At 40.8% G+C, this 24638-nt stretch overlaps 1 protein-coding gene across 1 annotated transcript in view; it reads right to left on the bottom strand.

Moving 5' to 3' along the window:
- The window catches only part of LOC113406051 (von Willebrand factor A domain-containing protein 8-like), a 258349-nt gene that overhangs the window by 122651 nt on the left and 111060 nt on the right, over nt 1-24638 (bottom strand). Inside the window, exons 18-19 of the mRNA XM_029910690.1 lie at nt 20921-20992; nt 12497-12573 (exon numbers count right to left, since the gene is read on the bottom strand). Coding sequence (XP_029766550.1) covers nt 12497-12573; nt 20921-20992 — 149 coding nt within the window. The remainder of the gene's footprint in view (nt 1-12496; nt 12574-20920; nt 20993-24638) is intronic.

The raw sequence follows: 24638 nt of genomic DNA, 5'->3' as shown, positions 1-24638 counted from the left end.
GCTGCTGGTGCTTTGTTTAGCCCAGACTGATTTTTTTCTGGAGTTTACACATTTGTTCAACACTAACTTGTCTCAATTAGTTACAATCCTGATTTTGATTCCTAGCATCCAGTGGAGTAGCTGTAAGACCTTGGAAAATCCCACTAGCAGAAGCACTTATTGAACAGATTGTTTGATCAAGTACTGGTTAGAAGAAAAGGTAATCCCTCTGCTGACTCTCTGACCATTTTCTTTAAAACTATGTTAGTCTTACAAAAATAATCTATTTTGGAAAAAAGAGATTCTTGCTAGGGTATATTTAATTACCTTAATTAATGCAATTACCATGCCCATTCAATCCTGCTGGCAATTTAAGCACTGAGACTAACCAGGGCGCCAATTAGTGCTAAATGCAATATTGCCTTTTTTAAATGCAGTCACTCCTTCACTAAGGGACTGGATCAAAATCGCTACTTATCTCAAACAGGCCACCAAAGGACTGGAACAAAATGACTACCTATTTCACACAGGTCACCAACCATATTGGTCATCATTACCAATCTGGATCATAATTCAAATCAGTCAACTAGAGAAAGTCTCCAAATTTCCAATTTCCCCAAGATATTAAGTCCTCTAAGCAACTTATTTGAAAATAAGTGGAAAATTTGTTACTTTCTGGGACTAACTTCTTCCCCCACTGCAAGACTACTGGGTTGATCCTCTCTTACTGCAAATACCGGGGGCAGTACAGATTTGTTCATCAGGTCTGTGGCTTAGCCACATTCCTTCCACCCTCGCTCCAGATGAATATTTCTAAAGCTGTTTGGAAATGCTAAATCCTTATTAATAGATGAATAAGGAATTACTGTTTAATATTAAACTATAGGAATGGAACCTGAAGGAGCCATGTAAAAGACTTAACTTGAGTGGGCAAGGCTATGGGGAGAGATCAGTCCCAGATGGAGTATCACTGAGTAACAAATTTTCCATTCTGGATCCTGACCTCTTCCCCATTCTGAGACATATGCAATGTAAGGAAAAATTGGTTGAGGAGGAGGAGGGAAAGAGAGAGAGAAGTAGGACAAAAGAATAATGTTCTCTCTTCCCTAGAATTGGTATTATTCGTGTATTCTGAGCACCTTCTTGCTGAATGATGTTTCCACAGAGGAATGAATGTCAAGCTAGTAATGCTTTATAGAAGCATTGATGGTGTCCAGGTGACAGCTTTAGATTTCTTCTGTAGCGGCTGATGTATTTTCCACCTCGGACATTACCAGGGAAGTGTTTGATCAAGCTCTGATCCCTTTTATAATTGGCTTACATTCAGCTAACAGAAAAATAAGCATATGACACTGTTTAACTGAGATGGGAGAGTCAGAGGTCGAGGGTATGTTGTAAGGAATCCAGAACAAACATCTGGTTTCACTAGGGTTAATCTTTTTATCTTGAAAACAGCAGGAGAATTTTGTCCAAATCCTTGTGTAGGCTGAGAGGGTGGAATGTTAGGAGAATCTCTTTGGGAAATTATCCCTTATCATTTAGGATCTACTGCTCAACCGTCAAATTATTAGGCTCAGGTAGACTAAATTTAGATACAGGAACAGGCCATGTGATTCAAGATCCAGCCTGCTAGGATTCCTGCTAGGAAGATGGAAGGGAGGCCTCTCAGACAGCTGCCTCCTCTCCAGCTGGAGGTGATGAGATTGACCACTGTTTCTTCCTTTTTTATCTTTCAAATCACATTTCCTAGTAGTGAAAGGGGAGAAAGCAGAGGACCTGATTCGGCCATTTATTGAGGCAGAATGTATGTTCCTTCCAGTGTACTTTGGTCTGCTTTCATGATTAATAATAGTCTCATCGTTGTATTTCAGCTGAACACAAATAAGTCATTCTGGGGTGACCGAGGTTGGAGAAATATTTATTAGTTCAGGACTGTTTTGAGTTGTCTAATTGCTGAGGGCTAAGCTACTCCATTCTTGTGTTTAGTATCCCCCGATTGCTGTCTTCTCTGGGAAGTTGATGCTCTGGAGCCTGTGTGACCTTAACCCCGTTCTCTGTGTGCACTTATAATTATATCCCTAAGATTCCTCAGCCAGGCTATTATCACTATTTCAGCAACACATTTTACTTGTTTGGCATCAGCAGAACTACTTGTGCTATAAAAGGTACAACTCAGCATGAGGAAGGTGGCAGAACCAAGCTGTAGCGGGGTGGTAACCCCGCTCCGGTCCAGAGGGGGCTGTGGCTGGAGAAAGCAGCTTTTAGGCTGAGCTGATTGGGGGAAGTGGCTGCAGCTAGGGCCACGCCCCAAACAGACTCAGCTGGCCCTATAAAGGCCAGGGCAGCCAGAAGCTCAGCAGTCTCTCTCTGAGTGCAGAGAGAGACGGGCCTGGCTGCAGCAAGCTAGGGATAGCGTACCCGAGTGGAGCAGGGCTGGGGACAGGCTGAGGAGCTGGGGAGCTCCAGCCTGGGTAGCCCCAGGCTGCGGCCTAGCGGAAGGCCAAGGGGTACTGGGGGTTGTAGAGGGCAGCCCAGGGCTAGGCCAAGGCAGCAGGTCCAAACCCTCCTTGCCAGTGATGAGTAGCCTATACTGCAGTCTGCCCCAGGGAGCGGGGGCTAGTTGGTGACTGGCAGTGGCCTAATGCTGAGGCAAGGTGGGGATAGTGGGTGGGGGTTCCCCTGGGAGGGGAGACCTAGCGTGTGGGTACTGCCAGGGGGCAGCACCCAGAGCAAGGGGGACCGGGGTCCTGGGAGGGACACAGGAGCCGGGAAGGAGAGGACAGGTGGATCACGGGCCTGCAGAGGGTGCTCCAGAGGCTGGAGAGCTAATTCCCTGGACGACCAGCAGGAGGTGCCGCATGGGGTGAGTCGGCTCCTCTTACACAAGCCCATAGAAACTATATGTCAAATTAACCTTTCCAATCAATGTGCCATCTTCAAATGGGGAAATTATATATCCCCTCCCTGCCATTTTTTTATTAAATTATAATGAAATCATCTCACCCTAATTGCTAACTCCTCAATGTGGGAGATGTCCTTCTACAACTCCCACATTGTGTGTAAGAACATGTTTCACTCAGTTAACAGCTGGAAACACTCAGATCAACTTGAGAGGAAAGTGAATATCTCTGCCTTTCTATCCTAATTGTATTTCTCCATGACTGCCAAACAGCAGCAAATTCAAGCCGAATTCAGCTTCTAACAAGGTAAATAAACTCTCTAGCAGCTGGAATCTGCCAATTTCAGTGCCAGTCAGTCAGACAGTTTATGAAAGGCTAGTGATGGGAATCGAAAACATAAGCTTGGACGAATGCTTGCAAGTCGTACACTGCAACATTACAATGACTGAAAACATACACAAAAATGGAAATAACAGTTACATGATAGTCACTGCTTCAATGCAGTGAAGAGAAATGAAGAGAAATTTATATCACAAAGGTACTATTGTTAATGTTTATTTCCCATCTCATAAATTGTTGAAAGAATAAAGCACAGTTTTAAGCTATTTTGTTCAGTGATGAATGAACAAATATAATAGTTTAGACATGTATTTCTACTACTCAAATTCATAACAAAGAACAGATATTTATTCTTTATATGTCTGCATAGATTACAACAACAATGACACTTTCAACTGGTACATCAAGTATAATATTGTCACTTAACATTTCTTCCTCACTTTGGCATAATTGTCTATAAATGTATATAACTGAACCCAAAACCTAAAACTCTATAAGAGAACAATTTAAGAAATTCTCAGGGACATTAGTACAAAAATGTTTTTTCTGTAATTGATTACCTGAAAAATTCAATGTAGTTGTAGCCACGTTGGTCCCAGGAGAAGAAGACAGAAGATAGGTGACGTAGTATATTTTATTGGGCCAACATCTATTGGTGAGAGAGACAAGCTTTCAAGCCCCATTGAGCTGCTCTTTGTGGCTTGGAAGCTTGTTTCTCTCACCAACGGTACTTGTAAAATGGACAGACCTGCCAAACTCAAGTAAACATGCAGATATATTGTGCCATTTAAAGTGTACCCTGCTGTCCTAGATTCTAACTACCCCGGTAAGAGAAAGATGCCCATCAAACATCAGCTTGCAAGAACAGCTATATCTTAATTCTACTATATAAGCTGTCTTGGACCACTAAAGCTCTTCTTTCTTAAATCAACTTTTTAATTTAAAATTTAAAAAAAATCTGAAGTCAAAGCTTAAAGGGTAATTTTAAATTACCCCAACTGGGAACGCAGATTATTAGATTTATAATGATTATGTGATCTGTAAAGAGGGGAAAGAAAATTAACATCAAAAGATTAACACACAATTTATACTAAGTGTTGCTTGTAGGGACACCAAAAGATCATTCCCCCCCCCCCCCCCATTCATTTGATTGTTAAAGATCTCAAAATAATTATGTTTATTTTGAAAAAGACAGCATGTGTGTCAAGTCAGTCTCTTCTTTTTAAAATTGGCATACTTCAGCAGTTTATCAGTGAAGTGGAAAAGGCACAAGACACACAGTATAGCTTTTCAAAACAGGAATTAATATCATCCCTTTAATCATCAATCCCTAAAACAAATATATTAGCTATGACAGGGAGTTGCAGTAGTAGCAGTGTAGATTCTCAGCCAAAAAAAAAACAACCCTTCAAAAATAGGGAAGGCCAGCAACAAAGCAGTGAAAGTCATTTTAAATAATAGTAAGAACGTCTTCCAAATACCTAACATTGCTATATCCATCTAATATTGGTATTTTGTTACCAGTGACAAATATACTATGTCAAATCATTTAGCAGCAAAGCCACTATGCACCTTAGCACATCCACACACAAACAGTGGGGGAAAAGGAGAAACAAGTTTTTTGAAATTTCAGTTAGTAGATAGCAAAGAATGAACTGAAGTCTTAATATGGTTAGTTAAAGGAGCACCCTGACTAAACCTGCTTCTATATTTCTATTCAGTTAAAAGGAGGGAGGGAGAGAGGGATTCTACAACCTCTAGTTCCATGAAAAGGTACAGTAGTCTGTATTCTCAAAGACAGCCTTCCAGAGGAGAGTATAGAGAACAACTATGTCCCAAACTAAAGCCAAGAGCATGAAGTAGCTATGATTTTCAGCCCCCCACCCCCTCTCTTTCTGGGTACTGACATTTCAATTTTCCAGGAAGATATTTTTAGGGAGAGTTCTCTCAAGACAGAGACAGCCAGACACTCTAAAGTTCTCAAGCAGCATTTTTCTTACTCTTCCTACCTGTAAATTTTGATTATCAAAAGACATATTTTTTCAACAATTAGGGTATGTATGGTGAAATCGATGTTTATAGACACTTACTGACAAATCTAATGCTTCCAAGCCTACAGATATTTTAAAACGTGGTGTCTCCCCAAAACCATATACCTCTCACCCTTTTTTTTTTTCCCATGACTCAGGATACTATATTCAAGAGTTCAAGACAGTAGATAAAAGAGGAACACCAGGGTTTCTATGGTTTTGCAACTATATTCAACTACATAGAGTTTCTTTACTCATATAATCTGATCTAAGATGGGTTTTTAAAACTATACTTTGGAAATATGGATATTCTGCCATGGTCAGACACAGCCAAAGATTTTAGTGAGAAGAATGGACCGGTTTCAAATTGCATAGTTGCTCAATTTGGTTGAATCTATTACTGAAAACGTAGCTATGAAAGTGTGCTTCCATTCATCACTGAATTCTTCGTACCCTTCTTTAACAGAAATCCAGAATTCCTGGTTTCTTAGATTTGAAAACTTAACCTTCTGCACAGGGCCGGCCCAAAACTTTTTGGCATCTGAGGCGGGGAGCTCAAATGACACCTCCATACCCCCTTGCTTGGGCCAAAACTTTGAAAGGTCTCAATTCTGCCTTGCTCCTGTTCTACTCCTCTCATGGTACTGCTCTGCTACCCACCAACTTAAAATGCCTTGTTCAAAATTTTTAAGTAACACTTAACTTTCAAACGCCTCAAAAGCAAATGTTACTTTTCTTGTCTGCATAGTAAACACTGGCATTTTTATCTGTTTGAATAATCAAAGTGGTGCTTTCCGTGCCTTCTTAGTTGCAAAGATTTGAACTGCTTCCTGAAGGTCCACAGTCTGGGCCAGCTCATGCTCTATTGAGATGGTTGCAAGGCCAACCAGCCTCTCCTGTGTCATTGTGGAGCATAGATGTGTTTTTATTAACTTCAGCTTGGAGAAGCTGCGTTCTCCAATGGCAACTGATACAGGAAGTGTTAGAAGTATGCATAGAGCAACAAAGGTATTTGGAAAGAGGGTGCACATTATTTGTGCACATATATTCCAGAACAGCCTTTAGAGTTGATCCTGCTGAAATGTATCTTGAAAGGGCTTTCAGTTCATCACCTAAATCACTTGCATCAATATCACGCATGTCATCATGTGTCAACACTGTCTCTAGTGCCCTGCATTGCTGGTGTAGGTCTTCTTCAAGTATAGTGAGGAGTTTGGGAATATCATACAACATCCCAAATATACTGCTGTGTTCCTTGAGCTGCATGAAACGTTCAACTGACTATTGCACTATCTAGCTCCTGGTTAAAGAATTCAACTTTGAATTGTTGTTTGCAGTCTCTTCTGGGATGATCCCGTGCCTCGTAATCAAAATGTCTTCTTCTTCGGTGACTCTTGTATTCTTGAATGGGTGAGAAAATAGCTTCAGTGTGAAGTTCCTCTGCCAACTTCTGTGCACTCTTCAGAACATTTTGAAATCCCTTATCTGACCGGTAAGACTGTAGGTATGACTTGGCTTTGTCCAGTTGTTCCATTGCTCCATATTTATCAAGGTCGACACCTTGCAGTCTCTTGCTTACAACATTTATTTCAAACAGTATGTCATGCCACAACATTAAGCCACACAAAAATTTGAAGTTACGTATGTTTCTGGTGATTCCATTTCTCTCTGCCACTGTTCTCCCACAAACAGTTCCTGTCATAGCATTATCCTCCATAATGGCAACTCTGGCTTCATCTATCTTCCCAATTTGGTGTTTGATAGGCTTTATCGCCTCCACTCAACTTTAGAATAGAATCATAGAATATCAAGGTTGGAAGGGACCTCAGGAGGTCATCTAGTCCAACCCCCTGCTCAAAGCAGGACCAATCCCCAACTAAATCATCCCAGCCAGGGCTTTGTCAAGCCTGACCTTAAAAACTTCTAAGGAAGGAGATTCCACCACCTCCCTAAGTAACCCATTCCAGTGCTTCACCACTCTCCTAATGAAAAGGTTTTTCCTAATATCCAACCTAAACCTCCCCAACTGCAACTTCAGACCATTACTCCTTGTTCTGTCATCTGGTACCACTGAAAACAGTCTAGATCCATCCTCTTTGGAACCCCCTTTCAGGTAGTTGAAAGCAGCTATCAAATCCCCCCTTATTCTTCTCTTCTGCAGACTAAACAATCCCAGTTCCCTCAGCCTCTCCTCATAAGTCATATGTTCCAGCCCCCAATCATTTTTGTTGCCCTCTGCTGGACTCTTTCCAATTTTTCCACATCCTTCTTGTAGTGTGGGGCCCAAAACTGGACACAGTACTCCAGATGAGGCCTCACCAATGTCGAATAGAGGGGAATCATCACGTCCCTCGATCTGCTGGCAATGCCCCTACTTATACAGCCCAAAATGCCGTTAGCCTTCTAGGGCACACTGTCGACTCATATCCAGCTTCTCGTCCACTGTAACCCCTAGGTCCTTTTCTGCAGAACTGCTGCCTAGCCATTCGGTCCCTAGTCTGTAGCAGTGCATGGGATTTTTCCGTCCTAAGTGCAAGACTCTGCACTTGTCCTTGCTGAACCTCATCAGATTTCTTTTGGCCCAATCCTCTAATTTGTCTAGGTCCCTCTGTATCCTATCCCTACTCTCCAGCATATCTACCATTCCTCCCAGTTTAGTGTCATCTGCAAACTTGCTGAGGGTGCAGTCTACACCATCCTCTAGATCATTAATGAAGATATTGAACAAAACCGGCCCCAGGACCAACCCTTGGGGCACTCTGCTTGATACCGGCTGCCAACTAGACATGGAGCCATTGATCACTACCCGTTGAGCCCGACGATCTAGCCAGCTTTCTATCCACCTTATAGTCCATTTATCCAGCCCATACTTCTTTAACTTGCTGGCAAGAATACTGTGGGAGACCGTATCAAAAGCTTTGCTAAAGTCAAGGAATAACATGTCCACTGCTTTCCCCTCATCCACAGAGCCAGTTATCTCGTCATAGAAGGCAATTAGGTTAGTCAGGCATGACATGCCCTTGGTGAATCCATGCTGACTGTTACTGATCACTACTTTCCTCTCTTCAGAATTGATTCCTTGAGGATCTGTGCCATGATTTTTCCAGGGACTGTGGTGAGGCTGACTGGCCTGTAGTTCCCCGGATCCTCCTACTTCCTTTTTTTTTTTTTTTTTTTTTTTTTTTAAAAGATGGGCACTTACATTAGCCTTTTTCCAGTCATCCGGGACCTCCTGCAATCACCATGAGTTTTCAAAGATAATGGCCAATGGCTCTGCAATCACATCCGCCAACTCCTTTAGCACCCTCGGATGCAGTGCATCGGGCCCCATAGACTTGTGCTCATCCAGCTTTTCTAAATAATCCTGAGACCAGCTTTCGAGCTTACACAGAGCTCTTCTTCAGAAAGAATCAGTGTCTCAAGTGAACTCTAAAAAGCGCTTGATAGTGGAAATATATTTAAAACTAAGAGATGCAGAACCAAATGTTTAAATAATAGACAGAAGATATTTGTACTCCAGCAAAAGCCTTTCTCCATATATAATTAGCGTCTAACGTGATAGAAGAAGAGAAGCAAAATGACTCTTTTCCATTTTATTACATCAAGGGAGCCAGCCAACTGAACTTGATGGTACCTTCTTGTGCTGTTTTTGTGTAGCAGCTGGGAGCTTAAATTTATCTGTTACTCTCATCAGTACCACGAAGGGTTTTATAGTCTAACAATGCACGTTTTTTTCCTTGAGTCTTCTGAAAAGCTTTAATTTTTTTTTCCATTGCAAAATCTCTTTGCCATGAGAGGCTTTGTAATTTTTAAATAAGTAATGTCACATTAATTTTTCTTCAAACCAATGAAGGCTTTTCCACACACAGAACCCCCATTTAAATAAAACTGCACTTTTCGAGTCATTCATTCTACTAACTTTGGCTTCAATTTTTTTTAATACACAATATTTCATTTCTCTTCACATGATGGCAATTTTTTATACTACTAATATAACCGACCATAAAAGTTAGCAATGTCAAAAGTGATAAGACAGACAAAGACTATTAAAAGAACAATACTACTACCAACAGTTGATAATTTAAAAAAAATGTTAAATACTTGACTATGAATTTACATTTATATAGTGCCTTTCATCTAGAGGGATCTCAAAGTTCCGTATTAACTTTACCAGTGGATTTTTAATCTCTATATAAGAATCAGTTCACCATTAATTTAAGTATAATCTCTTCTAGAGAGAAATGTGACAACCGTTAACCAGCACCAAACAACACTACAAAACAGTTTAGGACAGCGAGTAAAAAAATAAAATACGCAACTGGAACTATAGGCAGAATGTAATTATCCAAATAACAATTTGGCCAGTATTCTACACACTTCCCACTCTTGTAAAGAAAAATGCCATGGGGTCCTTAATGTCTCAATACTGCCTTAGAAGGAAGAGTGCCACTTACTATATTCACCACTAACTGCAAATAATTTTTTTCCTTGGAGGATCTCCCATACTTAGCCCAGCCATACTTATTTTATGAGTTCAAAGCCAGAGGTTGTATGTCTGATTGTAATGGGGTAGCCATTGACTGAGAGCACCTTCATGGCCAGGGTAACTTTGCAGGCACCCTGTCCCATTTAGCCCCTTCTTGTAGGTCCTTTAATAACTGCACACGAGTTTTACTGTGGATAATAACTCCCCCTCCCTGGGGCTGGTTTAATAGCAGCAGCAGTTCTTAACAATTCTCAGGGTCCCAAAATACAGTCCATCACCACACAACAGTCCATACTTCATTCTGCTGTCTTCTCTCACAGCTGCAGCTCTTTCTCTCCCAGTCTGTTCTCACAGTCCATCTTCTTCTAGGCCCAAACTCCAATCAAGTTTCCCCACAGGAGCCTCCTGTGCTCCTCTCTGTCACAGCTCCTTTGGTCTTGGGGACTTCCACAGAGGAGGCCTTCATACTCTGTTAGTTCTTTACAATTTCTTGAGCCCCTCCCCTTCATTGCAGCCCTGTCCTGTTTTTTATAGGGCAATCACCTTGATTTCTCCCAGGTGTGACTCATTCTGTAATCAGAGTAGCTCCAGCCTGCCAGCCATTAAAGGGTGAGCCACCCTGTTACACTGCCATAGTGAGGTTATGAGATTTATGTACTTTAAATGTATGGTTTCATTGATGTGTTATACAACAGCCCCTAGAAGCTGTCTTTAATTAGGATTTCATTTCTAATTATAAATAAATGTGATGATTTATGTGTATACTTGTTATGAGGCATTAAAATACATTTGAAGTACAGGAAATAACTTACACTGAAGGAAATGTAAGTGATATTTTGTTAGTCAAACATGTTTTGGAGGTTCTTCCCTATTAACTGTATCTATGTTTCCCCTAAATTAATGTTGTGAGTACCAATTTTAGTGTCTGAGAACAAAAAATACATAAAATGTAAAGATGACACTCAGGAAAGTAAGAAAAGTCAGCTAAGAATGGTAAGAAAGGCTAGGAAGAATGAGTTATGATTTATTTGTATTACCCCTTGCATGTGAATCCGGATTAATACAAATACATTCAAATGTCAGAAGGGATCCTACTTATTCCGCCTTTCAGTTCCCCTCATCATTATCATGTACAAATCTATTTATGAAATGTGACTTCAAAATTACTCATGGTATCAGCTCACCGACTCTGATTATGAAAGTGTCCTCTGATGCTTGAATAATAGATATTCTATCATTTAAATAATCCCTCAAAATTCAATTTACACCATGTAAATTAACTTCTGGATATGTATATTGGGTAGATCATTAGAACTCCTTTTGATATTGTACCAATGAAACAAAAAAGAATATTTCAACCGCATTTTTAGCTGGATAGGTACCCATTTGCTGAGAAAAGAGTTGGGGGAATCTTTCATAATGTATATTTATATCTTATAATAGGACCTACTACAGTTACACTATTTTTTTTTTCTATTTCCCCCGTACTATTTACTGAAAGTAAAATTTTCAAAAAATGTCTTAGTTTGTCTACATGGGGACATGCAGGAAAGTTCATCTAAATAATAAAAGGTATGAATTTGAGATTGATTAAACTACATAAATCCCATTTCAAACGGGATTAGATCAAGGAGCATTAATGAATAGTTAATGCGCGTCAGCAGGGTCACCATGGATCGGCAACCTTTGGCACACGGCCTGTCAGGAAAATCGACTGGAAGGCCGGGACGGTTTGTTTACCTGCAGCATCCACAGGTTCAGCCGCTCGCAGCTCCCACTGGCTCCGGTTCACCGTTCCAGGCCAATGGGGGCTGCGGGATGCGGCGGCCAGCACATCCCTCAGCCCTCTCCACTTCCCGCAGCCCCCTATGGCCTGGAACGGTGAACCGCAGCGAGTGGAAGCTGCGATCAGCCGAACCTGTGGAGGCTGCAGGTAAACAAACCCGTCCCGGCCCACCAGCAGATTTCCCTGATGGGCCACGTGCCAAAGGTTGCTGAGCCGTGGTCTACACAGACACTTAATACAAATAAGTATTAGACTGACCTAGCTACATTGGTCAGCCATGTGAACATTTTTTAACCCTGTGCAATTTAATTAGGTCAGCCTATCCCGCACTGTAGATGCAGCTACGTCAACTGAATAGTTCTTCCAACGACCTAGCTACAACAACTCAGAGAGCTGGATTACCTACACTGATGGAAAAATCCCTTCCATCAATGTAGGAAGCATCTACAATACAGTGACACAGCTGCAGCGCCATAGCTATACCACTGTAGCCGCTGTGGTGTAGACATACCCTTAGTATGTGGCAGGCTAGTATGGGGTAGATTCACATGCCAGCTTGTTGAGAACTAAATGTTTGTGTAGATAAGCCCTCAGTCCCATTGAAAGTCAACAGGATTAGATGCTTTTGAAAATGGAGCTTACAGCATGCTCACATTACAACTGCTACAGCACTGCAACTGTGCCGCTGCAGCAGCATAGTGTAAACGCTTCCTACATTGACGGGAGGGGTTTTTCCGTCAATTTAGTTAATCCATCTTTCCAAGAGGCGGCAAGTAGGTCCAGGGAAAAATTCTTCTGTCAACATAGCTGCATCTACTCCAGGAGTTAGATCGATCTAACTATGGCACTCAGTAATACAAATAATAAACAATAATAAATAAAACTTCAGGAATATGAGATGTAAACATCTAAAAGCTCAGCAGTGAAAATAAAGATGACATTGAAACAAACAAATCATGTAAAGTGACATTCTTACCTATGCAGCTGTAAATATTCTCTGGGTCTATTTAACAGGTGAAGGAATCGGTCAACAATCTTGTTTTTCCCCACGCCCTGAAATAATGTATATTAAAAACATTACAGACAAAGAAGAGTACTTTAATATCCAAGAATTGTCGAGAGAATAAGGTCAGAATTCCTTTAAAATCTAGTAAAATCTCACACAAGATACAAAAGTTGTGATTGCAATTACAATACTATATTATTAGGTTTACACCAATGTTTAGTTTGAAAAAGAGAAGTGATATTCTTTGTAACTGCATATTTTGTCTGTCCTACTAGATTTTATATATATATAAAGTGGTATAGCATGGAATATATATATTGCACACTGTATCGCCCCACCCCCCTCGCCAGAAGTACTGGGGCGTGGCCGGAAGTATAAGAGGCCAGCCCTGCAGCACAGTTGGGGGAGAGCCTGCAACGGAGGACGACACCTGGCCTGTTCTCCAGAGGCCCCGAGAGGAGCCTGCGCCTGGCTGTTCCCGATCCCCAGACCTGGACGTCGACTCGCCCGGAGTACCCACTGCAGTTTACCCTGAAGAACCGGAAGAGGCCTGGAGGCCGCAGGTACCAAACCCCGGGGAGGCAGGAAGTAGCCCAGGGGCAGCCACGGAGCAGCCGGCTGCAGAGCCTGGCGTGGCTCAGTCGGCGTGTTGCGGCTGGATCCCCGCCGACACAGGGGCAGCCAATCCTGCCCGTCAGGGCCCTGGGCTGGGACGCGGTGGAGTAGGGTGGGCCCGCGTCCCCCTGCCACCCCACCCCGGGGCGGCTGACCCCCTACACGGTGCAAGGAGGCTCTAGCCCAAGACAGGAGCTCCCTTGCCACTCACCTTTAGAGACTGTTTGTTTGCTGTCTGCCTGAGCTCTGCCCAGGCCCCAGCCAGCCCTGATAGACTGTAGTTAAGGGCTGACTACTTGAGCTAACCCAGTCCAGGCTAAAGCCTGGTATTGACTATTTACCGCGCAGCCCTACTGGGGCTTTTGCCTGTTTTACGGACTCTGATCCTGACCCCACAGGACTAGCCTGAGTGGCCTCCCTCCAACTGGGAGAGTGAGGGAGCATTACACACACGTAATAGCTGTATAGAAATACATGTGTAGCAGTTTTCATATTACCAGTTGTACATTCCCTCTTAGAAATATGATTATTAGTTTTGTAGTTCTTATTTCTACATGCTTTATTTCATATTCAGGGCAATTGGTTTCATAACAGAGCAGACTAACATGTAGTACCCAAAGCAAAGGAGAAAGTGAGCAGCAAATACAGAATGCCAATATAATCTACAACCATACTTTATCTAATAGTGTTACCAGTATTTGGATGACTGAAATCTACATCTCCTTTTAACTAATTTCTAGTACTCTAGTCCCTTTAATTTCCCAGCATTTACAGAAGTACAGTATGGGTGCGGATGGTGGGCTTACACTAAATACATATACAAAGTAGTAAACTTGGTAGTCAGGGGAAACATCTAGGTGCAATTGGCTGGGGTTAGAGCATTGCCTTTTGTTCAATGTCATGTACAATATTTTCTAACCCTGTTCTACTGAAATCAGTGGCAAAAGTCCACAAACTGAAGTTATGTCTCATGCTGATGCATTGTTTCTCTTGGACTATCAGATAACAGTGGAGGCCAGTGATAGATGGAGAAAGTTATCACTCAGAGGGTGAAACAATTCCTCTCTTATGCAGACCATAGCATAGTGGTCGCAAGATTGATAGATGGGAAAGATGATAGAGTTGTCAGCCAGAGAAAAGAAACAAAGGAAAGAAATCAGGAGGAACGATAAGTTCACAATTTTGGAAAATATGGACATGGTGATGAGACATCTAAGACACTTCAAGAGACATCTGAAAATGTAAGACTGAGCAAAGAAGTAGATTTGAGAATCATTCACATAAATGTAGCAGTTGAAATCATGGAAGCATATAAGGTTGCCAAGAGAGAACAGAGAAAAAAAAAAAAGCTGGTGACCAAATAGAACCATAGTGTATTCTTACAGTGAGCGGAGTATGAAACTGGTTGAAAGACCATACTCAGAGTAGTTATCAATGGTTTGCTGTCAAACTGGGAGGATATATACAATGGGGTCCTGCAGGGATCAGTCCTGGGTCTGGCACTATTCAATATTTTCTGAATGACTTGGATAAAGGAGTGGAACAGGATTAGAATTCAAAAGGACCTTGACATATTGGAGAATTGTTCTGAAATCAATAAGTTGAAATTCAATAAAGACAAATGCAAAGTACTTCACTTAGAAAGGAAAAATCAAATGCACAGCTACAAAATGAGGAATAAAGGGTGAGGTTTCTGAAAAGGATGCAAGGATTATTGTACATCACAAATGGAATATGAATCAACAATGTGATGCTGTTGTGAAAAAGGTTAATATCTTCCTGGGGTGTATTAATAGGAGTGTCTTATGTAAGACACTGGAGGTAAAAGGTCCTGCTCTATTTGGCACTGGTGAGGCCTCAAATGGAGTACTGTGTCCAATGTTGGGTATCATGCTTGAGGAAAGATGTGGACAACCTGCAAAGAGTCCAGAACAAAGCAACAAAAAAGACGACTGGTTTAAAAAATCTTGACCTATGAGGAAAGGTTAAAAAACTGGGCATGCTTAGACTTGAGAAAAGACAACTGATATGTTAAGGGCTGTTATAAAGAGGACTGTGATCAATTGTTCTCCATGTCCACTGAAAATAGGACAAGAAGTAATGGGCTTAATCTGCAGCCAGGGAGATTTAGGTCCGATATTAGGAAAAACTAACTATAAGGGTAGTGAAGCTCTGGAACAGGTTTCCAAGGGTGGTTGTGGAATCCCCATCATTGGGGGATTCCCCACAATTTTAAAAACAGGTTAGACAATCATCTGTTAGGGATGGTCTAGGTTTACTTGGTCTTTCCTCAGAGCAGGGGGCTGGACTTGATGACTTTTCACAGTCCCTTCCACCTCTACATTTCTATGATATCTCTATATTTCACGCTTTAGGTTATACTACATAAATAAGTCAAGTTTTTCATGATTTCTTGACATCAGAATTTCCCAATGGAGTCAAACCTTTATATACAAATGTGATGGTAAGATATGCTTCGTATTACTGGTATTTTTATTTTCAATAATTGCCAGTATCCTGTAATCACATGCTTGAAGAATTATAGGACTTTTTAAATTCTCTAGTATTTGGAACAAGACATAATATAGCGAAATCATAAGTTCTTCTACAAAGTCAAAGAACACACCTTTTATCAGGTAGAAATAAAACATAGCTGGAAACCTGTAATATCACATATGGAGATGGGTACACCTCCATACGCTGCTGTTACTGCAGCTGTGAGATTTTTAAAACCATAAATGGGCTGATACACTGAAATGTTCCACCTAGTTTCAGCACAGCTACACAGAGGCAGAACTGCATAATGCACTTTTTTAAAAGACCTTCAAAAACTATGGCAGACGGTTACAGTCAGTATCGTGTGCCAATCCCAAGTAGATTCCATGCCTAATTCTCTGCAGAATGGGACTCGAGCCAACTGTGGCAAAAACCAAGCTGCAGAGAGACAGATCAAAATACGGACTCAGTACAGAACATATCAAATATCAAACAAACTGGATACTCTACTAGAAGAAGAAAGATTTTTTTTTTTTGGCTTTCATCTGTATTGAGAAAGAGAGCGTGGTTTGTCTGTGTGTTTGTAATACTGTCTTAGGAACTCACACACGCACAATTTAGATATTTCCCAACTACTAAATAATGTTGTTGTTTTTCCCCCTCATCTCTCTAATGAAATAGAGGACCACATGGCTGCCTTTTGTTTACTTCTTTCTAAGCTATCATTGCCAATGATGAGAGTAAGAATATGCTTAGCTTCCGAAAGAATGTTCAGATGCTAAATGGATGCTGTAAAGCACGAAGGAATGGAGTGAGTAGTGCTAACACCACTACCGGTGAAATCCTGCTCCTTGAAGCCAATGGGAGTTTTGCCATTGACTCCAGCGGAGCCAGGATTTCATCTTAGACTTTTTTTTTTTTGTGTTTCATCAAATACAGTCCCTTTTTTGTTGTAGCTTTATTTTAAGTCAGTGAGAATGATGTATTTTAAAAATATGCATATAATATTTAGAAACAGGCATTCGTCACCAGTTCGTAACTATTATTAAAATGTTACGGTTGGTCAACTTTTAAACTTAGCTGCTTGAAGGAGTACAGTATGTGCCTGCACAGATATTGTGGTGTACCACACAAAATCCTTGCTTGGCAAAAATGGTTAGGGAATCAGAGTCAAAGCTCTTTCATTCTATTCCTGGCTCTCCCACAGACTCGCACTGTGACAAGTCACCACCTCTGTCTGCCTCAGATTTTCATATCTATAAAATGGGAATATCTCACCAGAGTCCTTCAGTGATTAACACAGTGTTTGTAAATCAGCTCTTTGGATGCAAAAGCTTCATTTAAGTGTAAATTATTATTATTAAGAACAATATTCCAGCAAGAGGGAATGATTTAATTAAACACTTGGGACAGATCCAGGCCCATTATAAGGCTTCTTTGTGCCATCAAGAGACCACTAACGCCAGCTTAACTAACTTCCTGAGGAAATCCTAACTGACAAAGAGCCAGCAGAGCTAGCTCTACACAACCCTAACCTGGCCTACATGGTATAAAGCAGTGGTTCTCTAACTTTTGTACTGGTGACCCCTTTCACATAGCAAGCCTGTGTGCGCGACCCCCCCCTCCTTAGAAATTAAAAATGCTTTTTTTACATATTTAACACCATTATAAATGCTGGAGGCAAAGCGGGATTTGGGGTGGAGGATGCCAGCTCGCAACCCCCCATGTAATAACCTTGTGACCCCCTGAGGGGTCCCGACCCCCAGTTTGAGAACCCCTGGTATAAAGAATGTGTTTGAGACATGGGCAGGGAAAAGAAATACTACTGCATGTTGGAACAACCTCTTAGGAGAAGTTACCAGTGGATCCAAGTTAGAACAACCCTGAAACAAGCCTGTAGTAGCTGTGGAGATCAAGGAGCATAAGGATGGCATAAAGCCACCCTCCTTGAGTCTTGTACTAAAGAGTCAAGAATTAAGCTCTCTTTCTTATATACACACTGATATCTAGAGTAATGAGCAATTTAACTACACTCTTTATATAAAAATGCTGAAAATATTGGGTTGTTCTATGGGCAAATTGAGGTAACAAATAATTTCTGCAATCTCATGTAATTTGCCCCCATGGATCAGCCAGATTTAACATCACCGCCCACAAGGAACATGACTAATCAGCTTATCAGAAGCACTAGAAGAATAAATTAGTTCTTCTTTTCAGAGATATCTGCATAGCACTTGTGTATGAAATATTTCCGCTATATAAACTTAAAAATATGCATTAATCAAAAATACAGAAATATGCAAATCAGGATGAATAAATAACAGTTGTATTGAAGTTTTGACTAAGCCAAATAAAAATATCTGAGAAAAGCAAGCATTAGTACATTACTTCTATTCTGAGAGAAATATAGCACACCTGAACTATATAGCACATCTTTATGTTAATGGCAAGGCCTTCTTTGAGGTGGTACATTCTTCCTTTGTGAAGGAAGCTGCCCACCTTCACAGGCAAAAGATTGAAGAAAAAAAAAAAAAAAGTCCTCTACATTGCTCCATGTAGCAGAGCGCAGCTGGCCCTCCTGGCTCCTGCCTCTGCTAGGCTCAGAGAAAGTCACTCAGAGACCCTCTGGTTCTGAAACTACTGGTGCTTTTATTTACAAGTCTGTGTTCCCACCACCTTCTCACCATACAGTGTACACAGCTCTGGGTTCCTTGTGTCTGAACCCAGGAGGGAAGGGCTTTTTCTCCCTGCCTGCTCTCCCTTGCTCTCCTCCATCCCACCACCCAGGCTTCCTTCTTCCCAGCCTCTTATATAGGCCTGGGCTAATTGGGCTGGCAGCTGGGTCTTATTTCCCAATTAGGGCAGGTTCTTTCCAGCCAGCTCCACTTTATTCACTTAAATTGGGCTGGCATGGTAGGGGGCTGATTCTGCAGTCTTTCTGCTCAGCACCCTGTCACACTCCACAAAACAGGTAAACAATATACATTTTCTATTCTGAGTTTTGTTCAGTGTTGCATGCTATTATGGTACTCCTGGTTTCTCCACAAGTGTGTATGTAATTAGATTGGAAGAAGAATATTATCTTTGAAGGAAACGTGGTCAAGTTTTCTATAGAACATGGCCTTTGAAATACCTTACAGAAAGAGTCAATCATTTGTTTTATTAATTTCCTCACACTAAAATGTATTTCTAGTAAGAGCATAATTTTTCAAGTAATCTAAGTTCATATCTCCATCAGCTAAAGTAAGGCCTTGCATAAGGCTGGATGCCAATACTAGTTTCATAGGGAAGACAAATTACTGTATTTTTCTACAGGCAGTTACATTTTTAAAACCATTAATACATTTTTGAACTACCTACTTACTGCTGGCTTACTTTGCAATTCTCACTAAGTGCAAGAGAAATAGAAATTGCTACCAAGTGAGCTTGTGATGGCCTTCGTTTAAATTATTAACAATGATATTTAGCACTTCTAGAGTATGCTACATCTTTAAAACATGTTGTAACTTTTATCCTCCTCCTCTTTTGTCTAAGTTGTTTATTTAGATTGCACACTCTTTAGGGCAGGGACCTATCTTATAGATATGCAAGGTGCCTAGCATTTCTGAGGAGAAAATAATGGCAGTAGACCCAGTGTACACATGTTAACTAGCAAATCCTAAAGTCCAAATGTGAATTGAGAAAATTCAAAATGTTGAAATTACTAACTGTATTTAGAAATCATTTAAACTACGTTTAGCATTTCTGAGCCTCCTGCTGGTCATCACCATCCTGCTGCTTGCTGAAAAGTGAACACTAGCATTATGAAAGTCCAGTATAAAATGTACCAAGCCATTTTCCATCCTGCTTTAATAATAACTGTTTAAAGGAGAAGGTATGCTTTTAAACATTACATTTTTATTTTAAAAATCACTTTTTATGCCAGTTAAATGAGCACACAAGCAGGATAGAAATTAGCTTATGATTTCTATTGGTGATAAAAGTGTTGTCAATTTTCAGCAAGAGGCGGGCAGCCACCACAGGCTCAGAAACAGCAACTTTGATTTGAAAATTTTCGGCAATGAAAACTACAATGGAGTGGGAAAATGGAAGGCCTGGAGGGAGCAGGGAGCACGTGTGTCTGGCGGTCATGAACAAGGAATCGCACTGGTGAGCAGGGCTGGTGTGGAATGTTCTCCAGTGCATCTCTGAGTCCCACTCCTCAGTCACATACAGCGGCTTACCTGCTTTAACTCATGCTGTGGTTTTCTGTCCTCTTTATGGGCAGATTAATGAAGAGGATACCCATAATTTTGGGAATATCCACACAACCACCCCATTTCCTTCTGGCCATGCCCCTTTTCTCCATTATGCTATCTGCTGTGCTGCACAGTGGTACAGACTGCATTACAGACAGTGTATGCAGGCAGAGAACTGCGTAAGTGCACTGTACATCACGGTCAGTGTGTTTAGTCAAGCAAAGTGGTATAAATTGACTTTAGAGTACATGAAAGTCTGGCCATCTACTCTGAAACTTCAGCTATGTGAACCAGTGAATAATCTGAACAAGACTATAGGACAGATAAGTTCTAAAACATGACTACTCTGCATTTGCTATGAAGTGATAAAGAATGTTTTGTGGATCCCGAGGGTCAAACTTAAGATAAATGAACAGAAAAGGATAGATTTTTTTTTTTTTTAATTACAACGTTTGCAAGCAAGCACAGGATGAAAACCTTGGCACCTTGAATGGGAAAGTAATAGCGTACATGGCACGAAAGCAGGCTTATCTTAATGTGGCTGCTTTAAAAAAAAAATTTAATATGTCAACTGGATTAATTCCTAATATCTAGCCTCTTGTTACTTAAACTTCTGTGGTGGCAGTGATAACAAGCTGTGTTTTATGGACACAAAAAACGAAACACATCCTTAATTCTGAGCAGAATTAACCAGACAAAAAGAAAGAGAGTCCTTATCAACTCTTAAGAGCACATGAAGTGACTGAATCTGATATACAATCAGTTTTCTATGTTGCTGCACAGAAGTAATTTAAGGTACCTTTCAAATAAGGCTATATATGTACAATACTAGTATATTTGTCTTTTTAGGTTTAGATTTCTCTGTAGTTATTTACTTATTCTAAAATTAGATTCCAATAACATTCTCAGATGTAGGCACATGAAACTGAAGATTTATCAATGGCACAATAGATGCAACTTCAATGAAGCAAAAGAGAGTTTCATTTGCTTATAGCAATGGTGAATTTGGTTCACATATTGTAAAGAGATATATGTTTTAACTTACCTGGTTGCCAACTAGAAGAAGGTGTTCTCCCAGCAAAAAGTCTTTTAGCATATCCTCCATCACCATCATATGCTAGAGACAAAGAAAACAAGAATTTTAAATACTGTGCTTATACACACAAAATAAATGCAAGATTATTACTTAAAGTATTTTTTCACAAGAACCCTTATCTATTTATCTATATCTATTTATTTGGTATTTTAATGAAATAGAATTGTCTCAATCAGAGCAGAGGGAATCTATTCAGTAACTGAAACAGTTTTTAACTCCATTGATTTACTATCCTGCACTCTGACTGGCGTTAGGTGTCTGATTTCTATATTTCTCAATAACTGTTCAGAAAGAATTTCCTTTTAGTCTGGTGGGCTAACATTTGTCAGCCTCAGTGCAAGGACTGATATAATGACTGTATGTATGTAGATTGCATCATGGAATGAGCCACCCAAATACCCTGAGAGAACTTGCTTCAATACAGAAATAAAACCCCTGCTACCCGCACACCCCTAGTTGTCACATACCACTCCACACTGGAATCCATACAGGGTATCATTAAACAAGTACAACCCGCACTCTATGTGGACTGCATCCTGAAAGAAATCTTTCCTGAACCCCCTCTTCTGGCCTTCAAACACCCCCCCAAACCTCTCCAAACTCATCATCATAAGCAAGCGCCCCATAGACCAGGACACACCAACTCAAGGCACACCAGACTCTGCCAGAACAGATGCAAGACCTGCAGACATATCTCCACCAACAATACACCTTTCAAGATCCATGGATCCGGCACATGCCTATCACAACATGTGGTGTGCCTCATTCAGTGAACTAAATGCCCCAATAACAGCTGTGTGGGTGAAACTATATTCTTGAATGAACTCACACAGGAAAATGATAAAAGACAAAAACAACCTATCACCTGTGGTAAACACTTTTCACAAATTTCAGAGCGATAGCCATGTTACTCTGTATCAGCAAAAACAACAAGGAGTCCTTGTGGCACCTTAGAGACTAACGAATTTATCTGAGCATAAGCTTTCATGGGCTAAAACCCACTTCATCAGATGCACGGAGTGGAAAATACAGTAGCAGGCATATATACACAGTACATGAAAAGATGGGAGTTGCCTTACCAAGCGGGGGGTCAGTGCTAACGAGACAATTCAATTAACAGTAGAATACCAAGGGAGGAAAAATCACTTTTGTAGTGGTAATGAGGGTGGCCTATTTCAAACAGTTGACAAGAAGGTGTGAGTAACAGTAGGGGAAAATTAGTATGGGGAAATTAGTTTTTGTAATGATCCATCCACTCTCAGTCTTTATTCAGGCCTAATTTGATGGTGTCCAGTTTGAAAATTAATTCCAGTTCTGCAGTTTCTCGTTGGAGTCTGTTTTTGAAGTTTTTTTGTTCAAGAATTGCCACTTTTAAGTCTGTTATTGAATGACCAGGGAAATTGAAGTGTTCTCTTACTGGTTTTTGAATGTTATAATTCCTGATGTCAGATTTGTGTCCATTTATTCTTTTGCGTAGAGACTGTCCGGTTTGGCCAATGTACATGGCAGAGGGGCATTGCTGGCACATGATGGCATATATCACATTGGTAGGTGAATGAGCCCCTGATGGTGTAGCTGATGTGGTTAAGTCCTACGATGGTGTCCCTTGAATATATATGTGGACAGAGTTGGCAATGGGGTTTGTTGCAGGGTTTGGTTCCTGGGTTGGTGTTTTTGTTGTGTGGTGTGTAGCTGCTGGTGAGTATTTGCTTCAGGCTGGGGGGGCTGTCTGTAAGCGAGGACTGGCCTGTCTCCCAAGGTCTGTGAGAGTGAGGGATCGTCCTTCAGGATAGGTTGTAGATCCTTGATGATGCGCTGGAGAGGTTTTAGTTGGGGGCTGTAGGTGACAGCTAGTGGCGTTGTGTTACTTTCTTTGTTGGGCCTGTCTTGTAGTAGGTGACTTCTGGGTACACTTCTGGCTCTATCAATCTGTTTCTTCACTTCACCAGGTGGGTATTGTAATTTTAAGAACGCTTGATAGAGATCCTGTAGGTGTTTGTCTCTGTCTGAGGGATTGGAGAAATTCGATTGTATCTTAGAGATTGGCTGTAGACAATGGATCATGTGATGTGGTCTAGATGAAAGCTGGAGGCATGCAGGTAAGTATAGCGGTCAGTAGGTTTCCGGTATAGGGTGGTGTTTACGTGACCATCACTTATTAGCACTGTAGTGTCTAGGAAGTGGATCTCTTGTGTGGACTGGTCCAGGCTGAGGTTGATGGTGGGATGGAAATTGTTAAAATCCTGGTGGAATTCCTCAAGGGCCTCCTTCCCACGGGTCCAGATGTTGAAGATGTCATCAATGTAGCACAAGTAGAGTAGGGGCGTTGGGGGACGAGAGCTGAGGAAGTGTTGTTCTAAGTCAGCCATAAAAATGTTGGCATACTGTGGGGCCATACGGGTACCCATAGCAGTCCCGCTGACTTGAAGGTATAAATTGCATTGTATGTATAAACTCCAAAGTATGTATTTATATTATTATTATTAGAAACAATTTAACATTTAGCAGGTTGGTTTTTATCGTCTTTCATTTAATATCTGAATACATACTTTACATTTTCAAATAAATAAATAAATAATTTGAGAGTGCTTCCTGTTGACCTGGTATTAACTAGATTGTGGGGATGAGGGCTTATTTGCTATAGACCTCAAAATTTCTTCAGCTCAAAATATTACCACCACATAAATCAGGATGCACACTCAAGTTATTACAATAATAATATTGCAATAGATTACAGCAAACTACAATAATCAAGAACTAATAAGAACATTTTTTTATATGATGTGAAGAAAAGTCCCAATGGTCAAATTTGTCTCTGGTACACATCCACTGAAGTCAAGAGATGAATTTGATCCAATATGTTTATAATTACACACATTTATATCACTTGGAGGTGAGATATTGATCTCTAATACTAGTTAACTCTGACTTCATCTCAAATACAAGTTTCTATTGCAATTAGTTTATTTTCAAGAAAAAGAAAGAAAATCCATCCCAAATCAAAAGTATGTGGCCATACTGCATTTCTCACAATCTCGGAATTAGACTGACTAATCAAAGTCACTGTTAAAATACTTGTGATATATTTAATACTAACTAAATGTTATAAAACATTCTAACATGTACAATTAGTAATGTACTTGAAAATAAAAATCAACCTAAACTTGCTCCAAACAAATAGATTTGTTGCAAATAAAAATAATGCAATTATCTAAGGACCTTGATAACATGAAAAATGCAGGCTGCTTTACTAGCATCAAAATCTTGTGTATCCTCTGTATCTAGTGAAAATAGGTCATCTGTAAGTAGGTCAGACAGGGTACTCAGAAAAAGGAATGACAGTCTTTACATAAATGTAACATAATACTATATTTTCTTTCAGCATCATCATCTCATCACTGGTATTTGCTTCTTGAAATCAGTAACTCCTGCATTATTACTGAGTATATGGAAATATTCAATTTATAACACTGCAAAAGCTGTTTTGATTTTCCAAATCGCTCTAGACCAGGGGTCGGCAACATTCGGCACGCGGCTCGCCAGGGTAAGCACCCTAGCAGGCCGGGCCAGTTTATTTACCTGCTGACGCCAGGTTCGGCCGATCGCGGCCCCCACTGGCTGCAGTTCGCCATCCCGGGCCAATGGGGGCGGCGGGAAGCCGCGGCCA

The sequence above is a fragment of the Terrapene carolina genome, unplaced genomic scaffold (assembly GCF_002925995.2).
Source record: "Terrapene carolina triunguis isolate 2854851 unplaced genomic scaffold, T_m_triunguis-2.0 Scaffold17, whole genome shotgun sequence".
NCBI lineage: Eukaryota > Metazoa > Chordata > Testudines > Emydidae > Terrapene > Terrapene triunguis.
This window is presented reverse-complemented; position numbering and strand designations above follow the sequence as displayed.